Here is a 22,045-nt window from a genome sequence, read left to right as displayed (position 1 = left end):
AACACTCTACATTTTACTCTAGTATATGATTTACATTTTGACCCAGAAATGGAAAAACGCTAAAAAGAATGGATGAATAGATGCATCGCTGGATAGATGGATGGACAATGCTGCTTAACATTTTGTAAATTTTCTTTAAAATGATTAAAAAATAATTTTCCATTTTTCCATTCCGCTTCTATCTTTAGACATATTGTTAGTACACACTCTCTCTCTCTCTCCGCGTGTTTATGTTGAGAGCAAAGTTACCTAAGTTAAGCGCAAAAGCAGTCATGTTTGTCAGAGTGCATTTCCGTGAGTAAACCAACAGCCTACTGACGTGATCTTCAATAGTAAGGAAAAGGACCGTTACTGCTGTCTTATTGTGAAGTGTATACTCGGAAGTGTACGTTATCTCGCGTTGTTTGACGCCGGACAATGTGCCAGTAAAAGGGCGCAGCAGGACAGGGATGTAGTCTGCCGGTGGAGAAAGCCTTGCAGTTCTGGTTTGTCCTGTAGTTCTGTCTTGTCCAACAAAAGGAAGTAACTTTTAAACCGTCGAAAAGGTATAAGCTAACTTGGTAGAGGAAATCAAAAGGTTAAGTTATTTACAGATTTAATTCCAACAGGAAACTGAAATTTACATACAAACATGAATAAACTGGAGCATTTAGACGGTTTTGTGAACAAAGTATGTAGCGGCTAATAATTTTGTGCTGCTAGCTAAGTAGTTAGCTTTAGTCGATCACATCAGTGACTTAAAAAGTACAGACTCACAGTGCTACGGACGCAATAAGGCATGGAGCCTCAGCTGTGGTGCTGCGAGGGGGATGGGCCTCCTATACCGAGAGCCTACCGAGACTCCAACCTGTTGACTGACCGGGTCCTGCACGCTCTGCTGCGGGTAGAAGACATGTACCTCCCCGCTCCTAACTACTTTAAATGTGTCCAGAGAGAGATATCTCCGTACATGAGGAGGATAGTCGCTGCTTGGATGTTAGAGGTGAGTTGAGCCGATACACGTTAACCGCATTCACAGAACTCAGAATTCCTCTGCTCTGCAACTTTCCGTTAAAGTTTGTGTTTTTGTTGCGTGTCACGTGGCTTCAATTACCGATTATTGATACCTGATTTCCACGCGGTAACAAGCTCATTTCACTTGATAGTCATTTTTCTATCCCACAGAGTGTGTGCGATAGATTTTACATACAGTTCCGTGACGTGAAAGCTGAAAACTATGTTAGTGGGGAGTTGCCAGTCCTGCGGCCACGCGCTGCCTTTGTGTTGGGGCTTCGCGGAGAACTTCAGTCTATTTGTCCGGTAATGTTCATTAACACCGACCCACCGTTTGTTGCATTTCCTTGGCTTATGCTCAGAGTTAAATGCGGGTTTTGTTTGTTTTGTTTGTTTTTGTAATCTTGAGCTTGTCCTGTCAGTGCATGTTGTTCAGCCATTGTTTTTGTCATCACAGACGCATATCACTAAAAGATGTGGTGGGGTAACATTTTTCTCCTGTCATAACATTTTCCAATTTTAAAATCGTACGGGGTCTTTTTTTTTGTCAACTTTTTTTTAAAATAAATTTTTCAAATATTGCTATTTTTACTGTTAAAACAGGATCATTCTGTGTTTTGGGGGGTACTTTGCCCGAATTTCAGCCAAGACGCAGAAATGGCGACCAGAGGACGCTGCAGGCATTGGCTGTGGGATGATTGTCTGTCAGTCTTCATACATTCAACATTATCAATTTGTTGGGGAGTTTTTTTTTTTTTTTTTTTTCTTATGACCTTGGTCAAAAACAATTCCTACCTCTTAAACATGTAAAATACTCTGTAATTACAGTTAATATAGAGCAGTATAGAGAACTGTAATATAGAAATAAAGTCTTAGTACTTATGAAATGTTTTAAACACAATCTGTTAACTGCTTTTAAAATGAATCAGGCTCTCATCACTGCATCAAGGCTTCTCGATACCTTTATGTCCATTTTGAGTGCATGATAATGAGAATTATGAGTAACTGTAATGAAATGCTCTGGGCTAATGACCTAAAATGCTAGTATGGTACACAACCTTTAATTCTGCTTCATGCTAAAGCTTTAAAATGTATTTATAATTATAAAAAATGTTGTTCTATTTTAAGAAGTATTGAGTGTAATGATAATAGGGAGTGTAAGAGGCAGAAGATTCAGTAAGATTAACAAGAATATCACAAATCGAGAGAAGAGCGAGCAGCTGACTTTGTGTCCGTTTTGAATCTTCTGTCTGAGGAGATGCATTGTGGTACTGCTCATCAGTTTGCTTTTTATGAGCAGGTGAAATGGTAATGAGAAACATTTAGTGTGGACAAGGTAGTTTTAAATAATTTTAAATATTTTCTTTTGTTAAATATCATATATATTAATATTAAGCATAATTATAGACATGTCTATATTATGACTTATGTCTATATATTAAGACTTAAAGACATATTATAGACATATCTTTGCAATTTTATTTTATATGGAATTTTTATGACATTAACAAAATTAGTAGAAAAATGGATCCAGATGCATGTTGATAATGAGAATTCACTTAGAATTCTGGTTAAATGATTGTGAAATTGTGTTAAAATGATGACAAAATTAATTAATCCTGTCAGCCTCTTTCAGGCTTTACATAAAATATCTTACTTTATATTACTAAATTATTGTTTTTGAAAAATATGACCTGGACATATTGTAGATGGCGCCGTGGAGCCAGTTTGCAGTGTTCCATCACGAGGACCATAAGACATGAAAGCCTTCATCGTATTGACAGTTAGAATGTGTTCAAGCCGGAGCCTTATCACGCATGAGAAGTTTGGTATGGATTGGATAATGTATGTGTCAACGACAACAAATGAAATTTTCATGGCACATGATCAAAATTAGCCATGGTGTCATGGACGCCCCCTGCAATGAAGACTCAAAAGCTCTACAGTTTAATAAGGCCAAAATATGAAGTAGATCTAATAAATCTCTAGGAGGAATTTGCAAAATTACAACACCTGGAAATGTCAAAATTGCTATTTTCAATTATTATAAACAATTATTTTGCCCGAATAACAAGAACAAATGTCGCAGATACATTAGGGCCTTCGCACTTTAGTGCTTGGGCCCTGATTACACACTTTGACAATGCTGGCTGTAAAACACATTGTGTTTGCACTGAAAAAGTTTTAAAGATGTTTCAAGAGGAAAATATACTCGTTGAATTTAAAGTAGCAGGTTCTAAAGGTATTTTGTGTTAAATCTATTAATCTAAGTAACTGCGAGTTTCTATAATCCAATAATTTTTTTACAACTCGAAAAAACTGTACTGTGCAGTCAAAGACTTTTTCTGTCTATTCTTAAAACAGTTACTTGACACGCTCTATTGGTTCGTATCAGAATCATTTGTAACTCTGAATTCCTTAAAGCTTTGTACACTGAGAATTAAAATAGTGACACTTGCTGATAGAGATACAGGTACTGTGTATAGAAGCCATTCAATGTAAAACCTCAATGGTAGCATTTAGCCTGTAGTCATCCCCCCCCCCTCACGCTCCTTTTGTTTTTGTTTTTTAAGCCAAAAGGGGCCATATTTGAACAAGAAGGCAGATGCACCTTCAAGTTGACCTACATACATATCTGCTAGTTAGTGCTAATAAGATATTAGAAATTCACTCCCACAGAGTGAAGCATAAATGTGTATTTTATAAAATATTACTATATCATTAGTTTGATAGTTACATTAAAGTGTCCCAAAAGCCTAAAACAGCACAAACACTACTTAGAGGTCCAGTTCAGTGACTCCTAGCAAATGGCTTTCCGCTACCCTTGCCTGTGCCGGGACATCTGTTAAGAGTATCAGGTTGTAAACATGTGTTTTTAATGCTGTAAAGTTGGGCACTTTTACACAGGCCCAAATGGGGACTGGGTTCATTTTGGGGCCAGACAGTCACAAGTGACCATTATTATGCATCTAAGTTGACTATATTTCCCCAAAGGTTATCACTTGGATACATTTATATCTCACATAACCAATACCTGAACTCTGTTTCTTCAAATTTTGAATCTGGTAACATTTCTAGGGAGTTTTCTCCGAGACTTAAACTAATACAACATTTTAAAAACGACTAGACGGTATTTAATGGTGGTATTCACTGACTGTTGCTACAGGTGTGCGAGGAGCAGAAATGTGAGGAGGAGGTTTTCCCCTTAGCTATGAACTACATGGATCGCATCTTGTCAGTGGAACCCACGAAGAAGAACCATCTGCAGCTGTTGGGAGCTGCCTGCATGTTCCTGGCATCTAAACTAAAGGAGACAATCCCACTGACTGCGGAGAAACTCTGCATCTACACTGATAATTCAGTCACACCTTCTCAGTTGCTGGTATGGCATTCTGAAGTAAACTATTTATTAAAGTGCTCTCTCTGTTTTGAAGCTAAGATTCTGAGGACTTTTTTTTTTTTCATGTAACATCCATCCTGCAGGGATGTCTGTCTCAAAACAAGATGTCTCAGTAGCTAATGCCCAGATGCTGTAGAATGTATAGTCCCAGAGAATGACTTGTAATAGTTCTAGTAACCTCCTAACATTTTCCACCTTGCATTTAAAAAATAAATAAAATAAAATTTCACTATTTTTCCACCAACATCTTTTATCTCTAAATATCAGCACAGTTATTGTAGTGTCTCATTGTCCCACGAGAGTATTTCCTTAATCATTTCAGATACCCCTTTTCTTACAGTGTTACTTTTAAGCCCCAAATCTCCCAAAAGTGACCATAAGATATCTGTTAATCCCTCCGTCTGTCTGTGTCAAATCCCACTTTGAACCTGGCCTTCTGTCCATCTTTGTTTTCACCCACTCACAGCAGATGGAGCTTCTGGTTTTGAATAAGCTGAAGTGGGACCTGGCTTCACCCACCCCTCTTGATTTCATCGACCACTTCCTGTCTCAGCTGCCTGTCAACAAAGAGAACAAGTCGATACTGAGGAAGCACGCTCAGACCTTTGTTGCACTGTGTGCCACAGGTATGCATGAGGCTACATCACATGCATCGCTGTCTTTATATATTGTGGTTGAAATTTCTCTTGAGCAGAGTGTGGTAATAAGACTGACTCACTGGGTTAGTACATGCCAACAAATAACTGATGTACTTTTAAACACCCAACTTCATAGTTTTCTCTACTAAATTGCATAACAATTCACTTATTCCTAATTGCTCATATTTGATGCATAAATAGACAATGGATCCACTGCTGTCTGACTACTATAATGTGCAGTGCTTTGGAGCACAAATCAGGTTGCAGTCTCCATCCGTAGAGCTGGTAGATGCCAGACCAGCTCAACCCTGCTGTCTGACTCAACCTTCCCTGGTGAAACTGTTGTGTCGTGGTTCGCACTGTCACCTCACAGAAGGTTTCATGGTTTTTAACCCTGGCTTGGGCCTTAGTTATTTTGAGAGAGGCTGGATGGTTAAAAACAGGTATGGCATTGTTTGAGAGAGGGCATAAAAGGAGGAGCTGCTTCCATGTCTGTAATGTGGGCAGGCCAAAGCAGCTAGTTTGTGTGGACTTTGTGTCGAAAGAAAGAAGAAAACAATGTGTAGAAAGGCATCAGCTGAGCTGTTAAATGATGATTGGTGGGATTGGGGTCAGCTGATCTGCTGTGATTATGGCTTGTCTGCTTTAACTAGTCCTGTACGCAATCTTTGGGTTTTCCTAAACCTTTAAAGCCCCTATAACTTCATCTTAATTTCTTGCTTTTATTAAAGCATCTTCATATATGAAACACATTGCCATCAATGCATGCTCCTGTTTAACACAGAACAGAAATTCACCTCAAGCATCTGTATTTTTTGTGGTTTTGAATGTTTTGTTTTGTTTGTTATTAATCCCCATTTAAAAACGAACAAATTTACATTAAGTTCCTTTGATTCTCTCCAGATGTCAAATTCATAGCCAGCCCCCCATCCATGGTGGCAGCAGGCAGCATGGTGGCAGCGGTAGAGGGCTTACAGATGAGAATGGTGGGTAACACCATGATGTCTCAAAAACTGACAGAACAGCTGGCTCAGACCATCAAAAGTGACCCGGTGGGTACATCTGTTCACAGCATGACTGGTACACATTACATTCACTTAGTCACATTAGAGGAAAGATGTTAGCAGAACGAGTGTGTAATTAGTCCTGCTCCGCACTAATACTGTTGATTTACTGAAAAAAGAGCAGAATTGAATTTAACAGGGTGTCGAAGAGAGGGAGAAGGATCCTGAGGAACCCAACAGATGCTATTAGAAAACGATGTTTGTCAAAATGCAGCTATTAATGGGACTGTGTTGGACTGTGTATAATACGTTCAGGTTTGTTAACTTATCCAGTATTTCCAGTCTAATGAATCCCTCTTCAAACACAACAATAGAAATGGTCATGAGATGAGTCCATACAGGGAGTCATCGCGTTCCATTTACTGATATCAACAGTCAAGTTTTGTGTTAGTTGATTTAGTTTTATTTATATAGCACCAATTCACAACAATAACTGCCTCAAGGCAATTAATATTGGAAGGGTTTGTTTTTTCTTTTCTTCTTCTGTTTTTTTAAATGGCATCTTGGACCACAAGTGTTTGATGTGAGTGATGCAGTAAATAACGATCAGGTTGGGTTCTCTTTACTGGGAAATGTGGCTGCTTCTCCATCGGCCATCACAGCAGCTGCACCGTCACTTGCAGCGCAACCCTGCACATAACATTTGTTCAAAGACGCCCTCACAGCAAAGTTTTCTAACTGCAGGATAGGAGACAGCAGCCCTGGTATATTTTTCTCAGTTTCAGACACTGCTCTCATTTACACACAGTAAACAGTATCGCACATGGATGACACACACTCTTCTACACGTCGTCAGCTGTTGCATATAGATTTGAATCTCCAAACTAAGGACCCTGGAAAGAAAGTGGGAGGACTCCAATCACTTTCTTTCCAGGCTCCTTGGCAATCATCCAGGTCATGGTAGTCTGTTTCTATGTAGGTTCTCAGTCTTTGACCACTGTTTATTGTGACTGTAAGCCTAAGCTGAGACCTTATCTTTTTAAATTATGTATTACTGTATAAATTGTATATAAATTACTCTGAACTCTCACTTTTCAGGATTGTTTGAGAGCATGTCAGGAACAGATCGAGTCTTTGCTGGAAACCAGCCTCAGACAGGCGCAGCAGCAGCACTCATTTGCCATGGAAACTAAGAAAATGGGAGAGGACCACTCAGCGACGCCCACAGATGTACGAGACATTAACATCTGAGCTCTAGCAGTAACGCTGCTGGATGAAGAAACAGAAACAGATGAATTTGATGATCGTATAATACGCATAAAAATATGCACGTCATGGAGCATTTATAAGTAACTGGACTCAACAGTCTGTCACAGCTGTTCATGTGAAGTCAGTATGAACTGTGGCAACAACCATAGCGAGATTCTCAGCAGATAGCGTTATTTGCAGAACTGGAATTATGCTAATGCAGGTGAAAAGGCTGAAAAAGTAATGTGTTACAAACAGTGTGTTGATGAATGCAGGCAGGTAGGTGTTCAACCGGGGTGAATATTTCCCTTTAAGACCTGGGCTTGTAAGCACTGAGTAAATTCAAGATGGATTCACAAAGGCCTACAGGGCCTTTTTGAACTCGCACCTCCTGGCAAAGTAAAGAATTTGAGCTTTAGGGGCTAACACTAATTATTTCTTTTAAACGGCTATGAAGCTCAAATGTATCCAAATTTTAAGAAAAACACATCGAGGCACCTCTGTAAATCAGTCTGTTTATATAAATGAAACATCCTTTTAAATATGTGTGGAAATTAGTTTTCATGGCTTTTTTTCAGACTGTTTCTATTTCAAATTACAATATTTCCTTCACATTACATGTTATTTATTAAGGTCTTTTACTGCATTATACAGTAATTTGATGTCATGGGTCTCTCTTGTTGAATTCAGTAGGTGAATTTAGAGAGGTTGTCTAAATGTGAGTGTATTTTAAGTAGAGTAATATGAGAAATGACTTCGACATTCAGGTTTTAAACGTAAGGTATCCACATGTATCTTTGACAGTCTGATAAACTCATACAAATAATAATTCTGAATAAGATGTAATACGAGTTTATTACAGGGCAATCCTTTGATGGCCACCTAAGTGGTAAATACCAGTAGTTTACAATATGATCTTTAGTTATTTGCTTTAAGACATGACTAATGAAGTTATTGTTCAGCTTTAATTCCATGTGAACACTGATTTTCTTGAGTCAAGGCCTAAAATCCCCCCCATTGTATTTGGCTAATAAAATATACTATATCTACTGTAAAATGATCTCATGACTTGGTGCAAAATTGGTGTTGATTTTGTATCTCTGGTATACCAATATAGATGGCTAACTCCACTAATGTTATATTATGTTATGTTGAATGCACGACTAGCTCTGAAGCCAAAGGATGAGCAAAGTCCCAGGGATTTTTATTTTTTCATTCAAATAAACCTGTCTGTTCTTCTACAGAAATGTAGAAAGGTACCAGATTTTCTTTGGGGGGTGAAATTTTCTGGTAAAACGTGCTTCGGTTCCATTGAAACGCACATTATCCCGTTTGCTGTGGCTGCAGGTCAGCGCTACCTATTGCAAAAGTAGATTTGCGGTTCTAATGGAGAGCAGAGACTAAAACAACTTGAAGCATAGGCTTTAAATAGGAAGACTATAAAAGCAAAACCAGCCAACTTTTAATCAAAAATTGAACATGACTTCTACTGGAACAGGTTAAATGTCCATAAGGTCTCATGATGACGATTTGGCTAAAGAGCAATGACACTGAAAACTCTGGCAAACCCATGATGGGTTGCTAGGGCTAACACACAAAGAGACGCAAACATCCACAAGCTTAAAAACAAAAAAAGTCACTTAATGGTTTTTGAATGAAATTTCATGCAAACGCAATTACAGTAGATGATACGGTTGGGGAAAAAAACTAAGTGCCAAATTATAGTTAAACTAATAATAAAAACTATCCAGGGCATTGGATGGTTTATTTCCAGCAGTATGCCACAGAACATTTCTGGTTTTCATTCCATCAAAGGAAAATATTGTGCCAAATGACAAAATATTGCATTTCAATTTTTATTTTATCTACTAGTAGCAGTTTCTTAGCAGCTATTTGACCATAAAGGCCTGATTAACACAGTCTCCTCTGAACAATTGATGTAGAGATGTGTCTGCTACTGGAACTCTGTGTGGCATTTATCTGGGCTCTAATCTGAGGTGCTGTAATGATTTCTGAAGGTGACTGACCCCAGTCACCTCTGCTGCTTCATCCTCAGCAGCAGAGGTGACTGGGGCGGTACACGTGAGCCAGTTTCTTCGTAGCACTTGATGGTTTTTGCGACTGCACTTGGGGACCCATTCAAAGTTTAACAATTTTTCTTACCGGAATTTTGTTCCTGAGAAAAATGAGATCCACAAATGAGGGCATTCATTTTAAATTTTGATAGAACAGTGGCAGTATAATGTCCTCGTAAGTGGATATCAGGCCCTTGTAGAGCAAAATGTGATGTCCACATATGTGGACGCCAGGTCCTAGGAGGTTAAAGTAATGATGGACTGTCATTTCTCTTTACTTAGCTGTTTGGTTCTTGCCATAATATGAATTCTAACAGTTGTCAAATAGGGCTGTCAGCTGTGCACCATCCTGACTTTTACACAACACATTTGATGGTCCCAACCCCATTAAGAAGGGGTGGCTGTAGCTCAGGTGGCAGAGCAGGTCAGATCCAAACCCATGTTTGCCTACTGGTGGTGGTTAGAGGGCCTGGTGGCGCCAGTGTCCAGCAGCCTCGCCTCTGTCAGTGCGCCCAGGGCAGCTGTGGCTACAATGTAAAGCGCTTTGCTTTTATATATTTGATGTCTTCAGTAGGTTGACACATTTGTGGTTGAACCATTTTACTATAATCAGACCTTTTGAATCTACGCTTTTCTGTAACAAATAGACTCAGATGTTATTAGCAAATTATTATCATTTCCTTTCCTTTTCAAAAGAATGGTCCAATGTGTCCTAAACCACAGGACCAATAATAATAATAATAATAATAATTAAAGCACCATTGCTTAATATTTGGAGTTTTTATCATGGGTGAGACTCAGAAACTTCTGGGAGATTTCATTTGGTTTAAAGCTCAGAAGAAAAAGGACAATTTAGCCATAACTCACATTTGCCTGAGCAAGAAACGTCTAGGATGCGAACTGCTAATGTGATGTCCGTCCTGGTCAAACTGCTGCAAAAGGCTGAGAGACTGAGTATAATGTAAGTAAAAACAGAATGCAACAATTTATAAATCTATTAAACCCAAAGATATGAAATGTTAAAACTGAGAAATATATTTATAAAGATATTGTCCACACATCTTAAAAATTGGTTGGGGCAAGTCTTCATCACCAAGAGTCTTCTATGAAGCAATGCTGTTATAATAGATGCACTGTACAGTTTAGGATTATCTTGCTAAAATAACGTCTTCAGTGAAAAAGATCTGATCTGTAAGAGAATGTATGTTGCTCTAAAGCTTGTATATACCTTTCAGAATTGATGGTACCTTTTCAAATGAGCAAGCTGCCATGTCTAAAGGTTTGACAAACAGTAAAGCTCAGAGATGCAGTAAGTGAGCACTACTAACAAGCTGGGTGGTCTTTTTCTTTAGTCCAGAGAACAGGGAATGTTTTCTTCCAAATTGATTTATTTTTTCTCACACAATTTGCGTGTGCAAAATAATCCCAAAATGCAACAGTACAACATTCTGCCAGTTGGCAGAAAAATAAAAGAAGAAAAAACCCCCACACACATAAACCTTATAGTCACGTTGTGTATGCACATAGTGGTGTATTTAGGGCTCTTTAAGTGTTTAATGGAAGTGTAAAAATGATATACAGTGCAGTTAATTTACAATTTAGTACACTTGAGGTGTAAAAAGTATATTTTTAGGCATTTAATGAGTGAAGAATATTTTAAATAAGTTTTGATTCTAGTTGGTCAAGGACAGATATTTATTTGTACTTCTTGTGGTTATCCAGCAGATGGGGATGTTTGTCTCTTTAAGATATTCATACCCCACATCCAGCGTTTCGCCAACTTCTCTGACCTCCTCTTTGGCTAAAGTGATGTGCAGTGTGGCCTAAACCTGACCCAGTACCTTCTGTGTGCTGCAGCCATGGACACAGTAAGTTGCTGTACAAACAGCTGAAAAACAAGTAAGCCAGTTCTGATGTGAGAAATCTGGTCATCATAGTATTTTTGTCATGTGGCCTTCAGTCCCATGTTGGCTCCCAAGGATGGGAATGTGAGAACAGTAAGGTCTCAGTCCAAGCAGGATTTCTGACATCATCACTATAGTAGTAATTAAGTCTCAAGTCTGTCCATAGATACTCTACGGTTTCTCTGAATGGTTATTAATATTTATCCAATACTACTTTTGCTGATGCCGCTGTATAGCATCTTAGTCCTGCTAACTACATAGCAATCAGCAGAAAGGCAGTCAAGATCCTAAACAAACAGTCTTTAATGCTTATATTTAGTAATATGTCCAACAAAAAAAATATCACACTGTACTGCTCAAAACAAAACAAAACAAAAACAGGCACAAAACACTGAAAATAATACCTTCCTGTTGCTATTATTAGAAAACATTATCCTGACCCATCATGCAACCTTTTTTTGGCAATCCTTGCCACAGCAGGAATACTGAGTTTCTGAGCTGTGGAAGTAGCTGAAGCAAAAACTCAGGTGTGGGATTAAATCTGCGAGGCCACTGGACTTGACTTTCAGTTGGTCTTGATGTAATTCTGGCAAACCCTCAGGAAACTCAGTAGGAGAACTCTGCTCATACTGTGTACAGTGGAAGTGGGGTGCTGCAGACTTCTACTGAGGATATAATCGACCATGGAGGGATCCCCTCAATCCTGCTAATACGCCTTCTGTAGAAGATCTGGGACGGTGCCTCTGGTTTGGCAGACTGGGTTGTGAGTCCTATCTTTATGAAGAGCTACCATAGGTTGAGAGGCAGGTAACACCCTGGACGCCTGGTTGCCAGTGTGGTGCAGCCAAATACAGCATACCAGCACAAACCGTAGACAGGTCTCCAGCCTCTACCAGGGCCAGCACACACTGGGGCTATGCTTAAATGTGAATATACAAAGTCAAAAATTAACAATCATACTTAAAACATGCTGTAAAGAAATTTCAGACAATTTAAAACTGAAACTCGGAAACTCGTCTGCTCTTGATGTTCTAGTTTTTATTCTCTCAGTAGAAGACTTGGTGCTATTAAAGGGGTTCAGAGTAAAGATTAATTCTGAGAACAAAATTCAAACATCGTCTGTGTACAAGTTTGATATGAGGTCATCAAGGACGGTGTAGGTTTCAGTAGGCAGTGATTTCGTACCTGTTGATCCTTATCTGGATCCTATCTAAACTGCTTCAGACAAAGTTAAGGTCACCACATAAGTTACCATACCTATACATCCTGGTAAGAAGTTACCACTGGCATAGTACAGAAAGCCCAGGGTTTAACCCTGAACTTAGCTGGATGAGCCAGAATGCTGTTTTGTACTATAGCCTTCTGACCTCAACATAATTAAAATACCGTAGGGCTGTGTATAGACAAAAGCCTGCAAATTTCAATTAACTGAAGCAACACTGTAAAGAAGAGTGTGCCAAAAGTCCTCCACAATAACATGAGAGACTGATAAAGTCATACAGAAAATTATTACTCCAAGTTATTGCTGTTAAACATGTTTTTTAAGCTACTGAATCATGAACTGTGGTTGCTTTTGAAATGGTTATGTGTTCTAAGAATTAAAAAAAAAGTAATAGTGACCACTTTTATTCTTATATTGCTTTCTAATTAGCCTAATAATTTCATGTAAATCACAGAATCAGGCGTAAAGGTCTTCTGAAAAAGGCAATTAATAATCCAACACTATATTATATATAGAATTATATAGAGGTTTAACTATATACCTTTGCATATCTCTGCTTTGTGCAACGTGTTTTCTGCGAATAAACTTCAGGTGCAAGTGTTGTGAGGTTGTACTGTGAATCCATTCCACCACAAAACTTGATTTCTAACAAATTCGACTTTTATTTTGAAGGTCACGCGTGGCAGCGTCGGTTGCAGCCGGTACTGCAGCCTGTTGAATGGAGGCAGCGGGAAGAGGCAGTTGTTCTCACTTCCAGTTATCAGAGAACCTGTGTGAGCTCCGTTTCTCAGTATGAGTTCTTAAGCGGAGGAAGTGTTTGTTTTTTTAGAACGGAAACCCAAGCGATGCGCACACACAGCTGCTGATAACAAGAAGCGGCACATTTTATTGAGTCGCCTAAAGACCGCGGCTGTGTTTATTACTCAGAGCAGCAGCAAAAGGTGAAGCCAGTTTGCAGAGGTGAGTCCACGCACGAATACCACGAGGCTTATATCCTGTCAAGATGTTCACGCAGAACAGCGGCCAAACTCTGTGGCGTGTTTCTTTTTCTTTTACTGTGTTTTTGTGACCGGACGCATTTCATATCCTCTCGAGCTGGAATTCAGTAAAAAGTAACTTACGAAGAAGAGATCCTTTAAAATAGAAGTGAAAACCCCTTTTTAGGTCAAATAGATACAGCCCACTGAAAAGGGGAGAGTGCAGATACCTGCTGGTAGTTACGTGTGTGGAATGACCCACAGAACTTCATGTAAATAGGTACGCAGTCACAGACAGTTCAGCTCTTTACGTATAGTTACATGTAATGACTCTGGGGAGGCGTCGTGGATCTTATACCAGTAATTCTGTATGCCAACTTAAAGCATAAGATCGATAACTGCACCGCATTACTAACCCAGTGTTTGTTTTTGGGTCAGTAGATGTATTTATAACTGTCATTGTTGTGTTGGTATATACGTTTTTAACCGTTCGTGAGGCGATTTTTCTTGATACCAGTTGTACTTGTCAATGACATGAAGCGGATGGAGGAAACAGTAATACGTTATTTCATTCTTAGAACACGGGCAGATCAGACTTCTCAGAGCATTATTTAATGATCTTATTGTTGCAGCTCTAGATAGACTGAGTAATTTTCAACTGCACTTATGTGAGTTCCTCAAATATCTGGGGATCGACCTGTCACAGAGACCTGCAGTTTTTTTCGGATGCCAAGATAACTTTACCAAGTTAGGCCTATGAATAGCTCACAGTTTGCAGATGTCAAGCAAGTGACTACTGTCACTTGTTACTTTGTAACCAGAATTGTTTAACACCACGTAACTTCAAAGTAAAAGAAAATAATGTATTGTGTGTATAATATGGCCAGAGGTAAGAGGGCCATTTACGGGGCAAGGATCAGCAGAGGCAGGCTGATGCTTGGCCTTGCAGTGTGGTGATAGTCTGTAGGTAGCATACAGAGCTTTGTAGATCCTGTTACTTTTTACTGTCTGACTGACAGGACGTTGGTACAGGGAGAACTCACTTGGCTATTGGTTGCTTGGAGAAATTCCAGTTTGACAAATGCCCTCATGGGTTTTTGCAGACTCTGTACTGTGCACTCTTACACTTCAGTTTATTACATTAGGATTAGGGGCTCACTAATTGGCACTTGGCTGATTTCTTTCTATTTTGTTTTTGTTTTGTTTTTTATTCAAAGGGCACTGATGAACAGCCCTCAGCCAGTGTCTCCCAAAGTATACAATAGCATGGAAGTCTGTGAACAGTTGAATCTAATTACAAATTTGTCATCAAATATTACAGTTGTTTGTTTGTTAGAATTTCAAACACCATAAAACTACCAGAGGGGTCATTTTAACCCATCCTACAACAAGATGAAAATTAGGTTGTTAATTTTCATCTAATTTTAAAAATTATTAATAAGAGCTAACACAGTAAATATGTAAGATTTTTTTCATTAGTTTTTGTTTTACGAATTGTTTTATTTTGATACACTGATTTTTTTTAAATGATTATTTTATTAGAATTATTATTATTAGACTCAATAGAGTTCAACAAACACAATAGTTTACACACCTGAATAATGTAACTATTTTAGGAGAAGATGATCAATTAAAGGTTAATTTTGGATATTGGTTACCTACTATATAAAAAGAGCACTCACTGTGAAACATTGAACAGGTCTTTGCCTATACAGGTGCTGGTCATAGAATTAGAATATCAAAAGTGAAACTTGTATAATGTATACATTCATTCCACACAGACTGATATATTTTAAGTGTTTATTGCTTTTAATTTTGGATGATTAAAACTGACAACTAATGAAAACCCCAAATTCAGTATCTCAGAAAACAACAACAAATTTTATTTATATAGCACATTTAAAAAACAGTGGTGTACCAAAGTGCTTAACATGCAAGCGAGTAGGATGAAGTAACAGGGAAGGATGAGGGCTATGGCAAGGTACCAAAACATGCTAGCAGGTTGAATGGCATTAAAACACAAAAGCAAAAGAATTGCATAAGGAAACTAAGTGTAAAGGATAAAACAGTCAAAATTAAAAATGATTAAAAGTAATTAAGAATAAGCCAAAGATAAGAATAAGCATTAAGCTAACTGACAAGCAGGTGTTAACTGGTAGAAAAGGCGTTATTCCATAAATTAGGTGCAGCCAAGGCAAACCTAATTTTCACCTCTAGTCTTCAGCCGGGATCTCGGGAGTACCAAGAGTGACTGGGAAGATGATCTTAGTGCTCTAGTAGGGGTGTATAATCTAAGAAAAGTAGAATATTACTTTAGACCAATACAAAGAAAGGATTTTTAGAAATCTTGGCCATCTGTAAAGTATGAACATGAAAAGTATGAGCATATACAGCACTCAATACTTAGTCGGGCTCCTTTTGCCTGAATTACTGCACCAGTGCAGCATGGCATGGATTTGATCAGTCTGTGGCACTGCTCAGGTGTCATGAGAGCCCAGGTTGTTCTCATGACACCATGAGAGCAACCATCTATCATGGTCCTTAAACCAGCTACTGGTAGCTTTGGCACTGTGTGCATCTCCATAAAGCTGGTCAGCAGCATGAAGTGCTCTAAAACTTCCTGGTATACGGCTGTGTTGATCTTGGACCTCAGAAAACACAGTGGAGCAACACCAGCAGATGACACCCCAAACCATCACTGACTGTGGAAACTTTACACTGGACCTCAAGCAACGTGGATTCTGTGCCTTTCCTCTCTTCGACCACATCTTTTCCTTCCCCTCGCCTCTCTACTAATTTACTTGGACACAGAGCTATGTGAACAGCCAGCTTCTTTTGCAATACCCTTTTGTGTCTTGCCCTCCTTGTGCCCAGTGGTCATCAACTGTCAAGTCAGCAGTGCTCCCCATGATTGTGTAGCCTACAGAACTGGACTGAGATTTTCTTTAAAGGCTTTTGCAGGTGTTTTGAGTTAATTAGCTGATTAGAGTGTGGCACCAGGTGTTTTCAATATTGAACCTTTTCACAATGTTCTACTTTTCTAAAATACTGAATTTCATTAGTTGTCAGTTATAATCATCAAAATTAAAAGAAATAAACACTTGTAATATATCAGTCTGTGTGGAATAATTGTATACATTATACAAGTTTCACTTTGTAAATAGAATTAGTGAAATACATCAACTTTTTGATGATATTCTAATTATATGACCAGCACCTGTATTTTAAAATTGACCTCACATTTAACTTTTAAAGAATAAGAAACTCAATTTAATGAAGTATTGTAAAGTACAGCAATCATAGTAACATAAATTAAGCTTCAATCTACATCCCTGCAATTCATCAAGCCTGAAACCAAATAGTTAAATCTGCTCTGCATTTAACTCAATTTAACTCATTTAACAAAACATTTTTGTGGCATGCAATTTATTGAAAACAACGCTTAAACTGAAACAGGCTGTTTTACAGCTGATCAAATGTTTAGGACCACACGTCCAAAAAAACAACAACCCCGTAAACCCCCACAAAACAGAAATCAAAGTTCCAAAAATGAACTCAGAAATGAGTAGCTCCACCGTTATTGTTGATCTTTTTAAATATTTGTTGCGGTGTGCTTGATGCAAGTGTTTCTATGAGGTGAGTGGGAACATTTCTCCAAGTGGTGAAGACAGCTGCAAGAAGGGCATCTACTGTCCAGAACTGTTGTCCATTTTTATAAACTTCCCTCGCCATCCATCTCCAAAGGTTCTCAATTGGATTGTTTTACCTGCCTAAGAACATCTGTGATATCAGGCAGGTACGTAGTTCTTCTCTCAGTATCGGTGCAATATACTTCCACATTCACTGCATGTAGTTGGGGGAATTCCCTCAAACTGTATTTACAAAGGCTGCCTTGTTATGTCTGTAAAAAGTGGAACATGTAGCTTACTTAGATGAAGTTAATTTACCTGTTTTATTTACAACTGGAGCACTGGCTCAATAACTTTTACACATTATGAGCAAAGCCAATTGGCCACTCTAAAAGTGAACAAGTTCCATACGGTGTATTTATTTGTGTATATAATAGAACACTTTTAGAATTGGAGCAAGAGAATTATCTCATAGTTACCGTAATTGTTGGGCTATAAGCCGCTACTTTTTGCACCAGCTTTGAACCCTGCGGCTTTTAGTCAGGTGCGGCTTTTTTATGGATTGTCCATGATTTTTGTCATATCGTAAGACGATTTGTTTTGTTTGTTCCGCTGTTGTACGGCACTACGTTGCCTGGCGGAAGGGCATGTGATATGTACCCATAACTTGTTTTTCAAAATATTAATAAAAGGGGTGTGTCTTCAAACAGCCATCTCTTTCCTGACAATTCCCTTTGTGCATATTCTCTTACATATGATAAGTCAACATTGAAACACCTGCGGCTTTTAGTCAGGTGCGGCTAATGTATGTACAAAACAGGATTTTCCCCTGATTTTAGCTTGTGCGGCTAATATTCAGGTGCGCTTTGTAGTCCGGGAAATACGGTAATCAGATAGTTGTCCCAAATTGGGGGGGGGAGGAAGGCACATCACAAAACAAACTTGGTTGCCCTTTAATATGCTACACAAAGCTTTATTTTCTGTGGTATATTTTCTGTGCTTCTGATAACTTGGTGTGATATTTTCATTGCTGATTAGAGGTGGTAGACTGCCACTGCTTATTTCTATTTACTGGCAGATGTTGTGCAGCTTCGGTTAGGGAGTTTAAGAGATCTGTAACAGATTTTTGACACAAATAAGTGTTACTCTGCTAAGTTAAAACTGTATTTATGTTACAGATAGGAAGGAGTGGTAATATTTTTCTGTCTAGCTCCAACATTAACGTTATATATTGGCGTCTCTTCATTGGCTCCAGATTCAAATTGAAAATCCTACTCCTTACATACAAGGTCTGAATAACCAGGACCAATCTTATCTCAGAGACATAGTACCATATCTCCCCAGTAGAGCACTTTGCTCTCAGACTGCAGGCTTACTTGTTGTTCCTAAGATATTTTAAAGCCGTATAGAAGGTAATGCCTTCAGCTTTCAGGCCCCTCTTCGGTGGAACCAGCTCGTAACTTTGATTCAGTGACAGGTTACCTCTATTTTAACATTAGGCTTAAACTTTCCTTGTTGATAAAGCATATAGCTGGGGATCGATCAGGTGACCCTGAACCCGGCCTTAGTTACACTGCAATAGGCCTAGGCTGCTGGGGGCTGTTCCTCCTTCAGTCACATTTTTTCACTCACCTTTGTGTTTATACATCACTCACTTAATCATTAGTTGCTATTAATATCTGGCTCTCTTCCACTGTGTGTCTTCTCTCTTCCTACACTCACCCCTTGTCGGTCACAGCAGGTGACACTGTCACTAAGTTCTTGCTCTTAGGGGGGGGCGTTTGATTGTTGGGGTTTCTCCATATTATTGTAGTGTGTGATGTGGCACTATGTAAATAAAATAAAGTTGGAATGAATTAAATTATTATTAGCCACAGCTGCTAAGTTAATGATAACTTAACTGATGGCTAATAATAGTAAAATGGGTAACATTAATGTGGGTGCCAGCCAGATTAACATTTATGATAACTGTTTAATTATTAATTGTTGTTGAAACAAGAACTTTACTGACCTCAAAATTCCTTTTACACTCTTCAAGGTGGTGGTTTAGTGTTAGTGTAGGTTTGGTGAGTTAGTGTTCACGTCTTCAGCTGCTGGTGATGGGAGGGGCTGCCTGAAAATCTGCAGCAGTCCCTTTGTTATGTGTCAGATGGAGGAGGCGAAGTTGGTACCGACGATGTCATTACTGTTGCAAAAGCATAATAATCTAATCTATTTAATTAATAATTACCAATTATCACTAATTGTTAGTATAAATTAGTATCTTAAGTACCTACTCAGTACTTATGCTGCCTTTAGTGCAAAAAAAACAAAAACGTACCATTGCATTTTCAGAATTTAGGTATCAAAGGTTCTGTAAGTATTGGTTCTGGTGGCATCCTTATACCACAAAGTAGTAAACCCTAAACTGTTAGATCATCCATATGTTAACCCTGGGACTTCCTCAATGCAGAGGGCTCTATCCCGTGGATGGACTGGTATCCGGGGAATTTAAAATCTAGGTTTACACTTTGGCTATTTGTCACATTCCTGGAGTTACCCTCAGAGTAATTTTTGTTGCATAACAGAGTGCATAGTTCTGCTGGGAGAAACTGCTGCTCCCTCTACAGTGTTGACATTGGTGGTACAGTTGTGGTCAGAAGTTTAAATGCATTCATCCTGGGTATGAGTGTCAGGTTAATGGTTTCCTTCAACCGTACTTTTTCTAGAGTGAAATGTTTGTACATTATACATCCTTAATTACTTTAAAAAAACAAAATTTGGGTGCACAATTTTAAATTTCTTTTAGATTTTAGAAGTTTTTAGAAGTCAACACTAGGGGTGGGCGATAGAAACGATATACGATAGAAACGATATAAATTTGGCCAACGATAGAGATTTTGACTATATCGCTCTATCGCGATAGCGCATGTCGATGATGTCATCAAGCTGCGCATGTTTTGGTCGAAAGCATCACAGCGGCTAAAACCATTATCATCTGCAAGTTATGCCGGGCGACAGTCATAGCAAAGAGATGAAGCACTTTTGAAATAAGGGGAAAGCCAAAAACTCTGCTTCCTCCACTTCCGTAACATTGATTCATTAATGTTGAATTCTCTCGCAGCTGTTCTAATCCCATGTTGTTGCAGTATATTAATAACTAACCTTGTATTGTGGATGAATAATCTCAGTTGTTCTGCTGACTGAAGTTTAGCCATGTATAGCATCATGCTATGCGATTGCATTTGTCCCTGACCACCAGAATCCCTCACGTTAACTTTTAATGAGTGGAAAAAAGTTGGCGTTCATCCTCCAGGTTCACTGTGCTAATGTTATGCTAACATAGCTGTGTCGCTAGCAATCACGTAGCACAACATGTTTAGGTGGAAGCTAGCGAGCTAACTTCCTGTTAACTTCTAACTCCGTTAAATTTAATAAATTCTGTTTTCATGGATGCATGGATGTTAAATTTAATTGTTACAGCTGGTAAAGCAGCAATGCTGATGATTTAATTAAAGATGAAAGAATTTAGACCGTTTTTAACTCTCAGTGTTCGTTTGACTTTGGGACTTGAAGCGGACGGATTTTTCGACCCAGATTACTCCGCAAAGCTCCTCACTACGGCAGCCGTAATGCTCTGACAATCCATCAAGCAGTGCACTTACCAAAGTTGTACTAAAACATTTTTTAACAGATTTCTGCACGCCAAAATCGGTTCAAGGTCAGTAAGCACAACCAGAATTCATACATAAGGCACACTCTCGATTTTTTAAAGAAAATTAAAGGATTTTAAGTGTGCCTTATAGTGTGGAAAATACGTTATACAGAAGAAAAGAATATATCGTGATATATATCGTTACCGCACATGCTTCAAATTATATCGCGATATGAATTTTAGGCCATTTCGCCCAGCCCTAGTCAACACAGTGTCAAAAGTATGGATACAGGCTCAATAATTTACATAATTTCCTTCGGGATTAATAAAGTATTCTGAAAAATATAGATATATTTACATACACTTACTTAAATCTTTTAACAAGTGGTGCTGAAGATTCTAAGATGGCTTTTAAGTTGACGAGGCAGAGCCCTATTAAATTCTGGTTAGTGATCATGTCCAGTACAACTGGTGATTTCTCTTGGATAGCACTCATTGGACTGACCAATTCTTAGAACAATGGCAAAGTCCAAGGGAGTCAACTCAAAATTACCATGGCATTCATGCCCATGATGAGTGTACATAAAATTCTGACCAGAACTGTATGTGGATAATCAGTATGACTTTCAACCTTTTTTTTTTTTCTTTTTTTTTTAATCTGCTTCCATGTTCAGCATGTAGATGATCTGGAAAGACTAACGGTTAAAGAAATGTGGGAACACCTAATACCTGTTGAGATGATTCACATTAGGCCAAGACAGGTGATGATCGTGTGAGGGGCAGACTGTAAGAAATTGACTAGGAAATTATTGAATTTTATTTAGAGAAAAGTTATTTCAGTGGAACATACTCAATTCCCCAGTGTAACTCTGTAGGCTAATGATTAAAAAAACCTGCACAATGATTGATTTCTAGCTCTACACACATGAACGTCGTGTCTCAAAAATATAGGTCATCTAGCTAAATTAGACTTGGACAGAGGTTGGTGTAGTGTGATTTATTAAAGGATCCCTGGGTTTTGGCTTCATAGCCCAAAGAGTAGAGTTGGGTGATATTAGTTTAAACTTTAACATGGTTTGTGGTAACAGAAAATAGGGAAGAAAGTTTATTAATGCAGGCAGCTTGCAGACAAGTGTAAGTAAATTAGGAGCATTTTCCATCCTTTTGTTTTCATAAGCTACTGTCAATAATAGCCCATTTCCTAATGTGAAGTGTGAATTTACTGAAAGAAGTTGTTGGCAGCAGCATTTGACTGGAAAGGTAGTGATACACCTTATATTTAGTGACACTGTGCAAGTTACACACAAAAAAGCCTAGGTAC

General features: G+C 38.5%; 2 protein-coding genes across 3 annotated transcripts in view; both read left to right on the top strand.

Moving 5' to 3' along the window:
- The first annotated feature begins 386 nt into the window (after positions 1–386).
- Positions 387–8,343, top strand: LOC102198008 (G1/S-specific cyclin-D1-like). Its single transcript, XM_005747902.1, has 5 exons — positions 387–982; positions 4,160–4,375; positions 4,860–5,019; positions 5,935–6,083; positions 7,134–8,343. The coding sequence occupies exons 1-5, from the start codon at positions 779–781 to the stop codon at positions 7,284–7,286; spliced, it is 882 nt and encodes a 293-aa protein (XP_005747959.1). The 5' UTR covers positions 387–778; the 3' UTR covers positions 7,287–8,343.
- Positions 8,344–13,179: 4,836 nt separating this feature from the next.
- Positions 13,180–22,045, top strand: part of LOC102197150 (proline-rich protein 5-like) — a 39,219-nt gene continuing 30,353 nt past the window's right edge. For both annotated transcript variants that reach the window (XM_005747899.1, XM_005747898.1), the window contains exon 1: positions 13,180–13,444. The gene's annotated coding sequence lies outside the window, so the exon portion shown is untranslated. The remainder of the gene's footprint in view (positions 13,445–22,045) is intronic.

This window comes from Pundamilia nyererei, unplaced genomic scaffold (assembly GCF_000239375.1).
Source record: "Pundamilia nyererei isolate P.nyererei 1_Seehausen unplaced genomic scaffold, PunNye1.0 scaffold00208, whole genome shotgun sequence".
Lineage (NCBI taxonomy): Eukaryota > Metazoa > Chordata > Actinopteri > Cichliformes > Cichlidae > Pundamilia > Pundamilia nyererei.
This window is presented reverse-complemented; position numbering and strand designations above follow the sequence as displayed.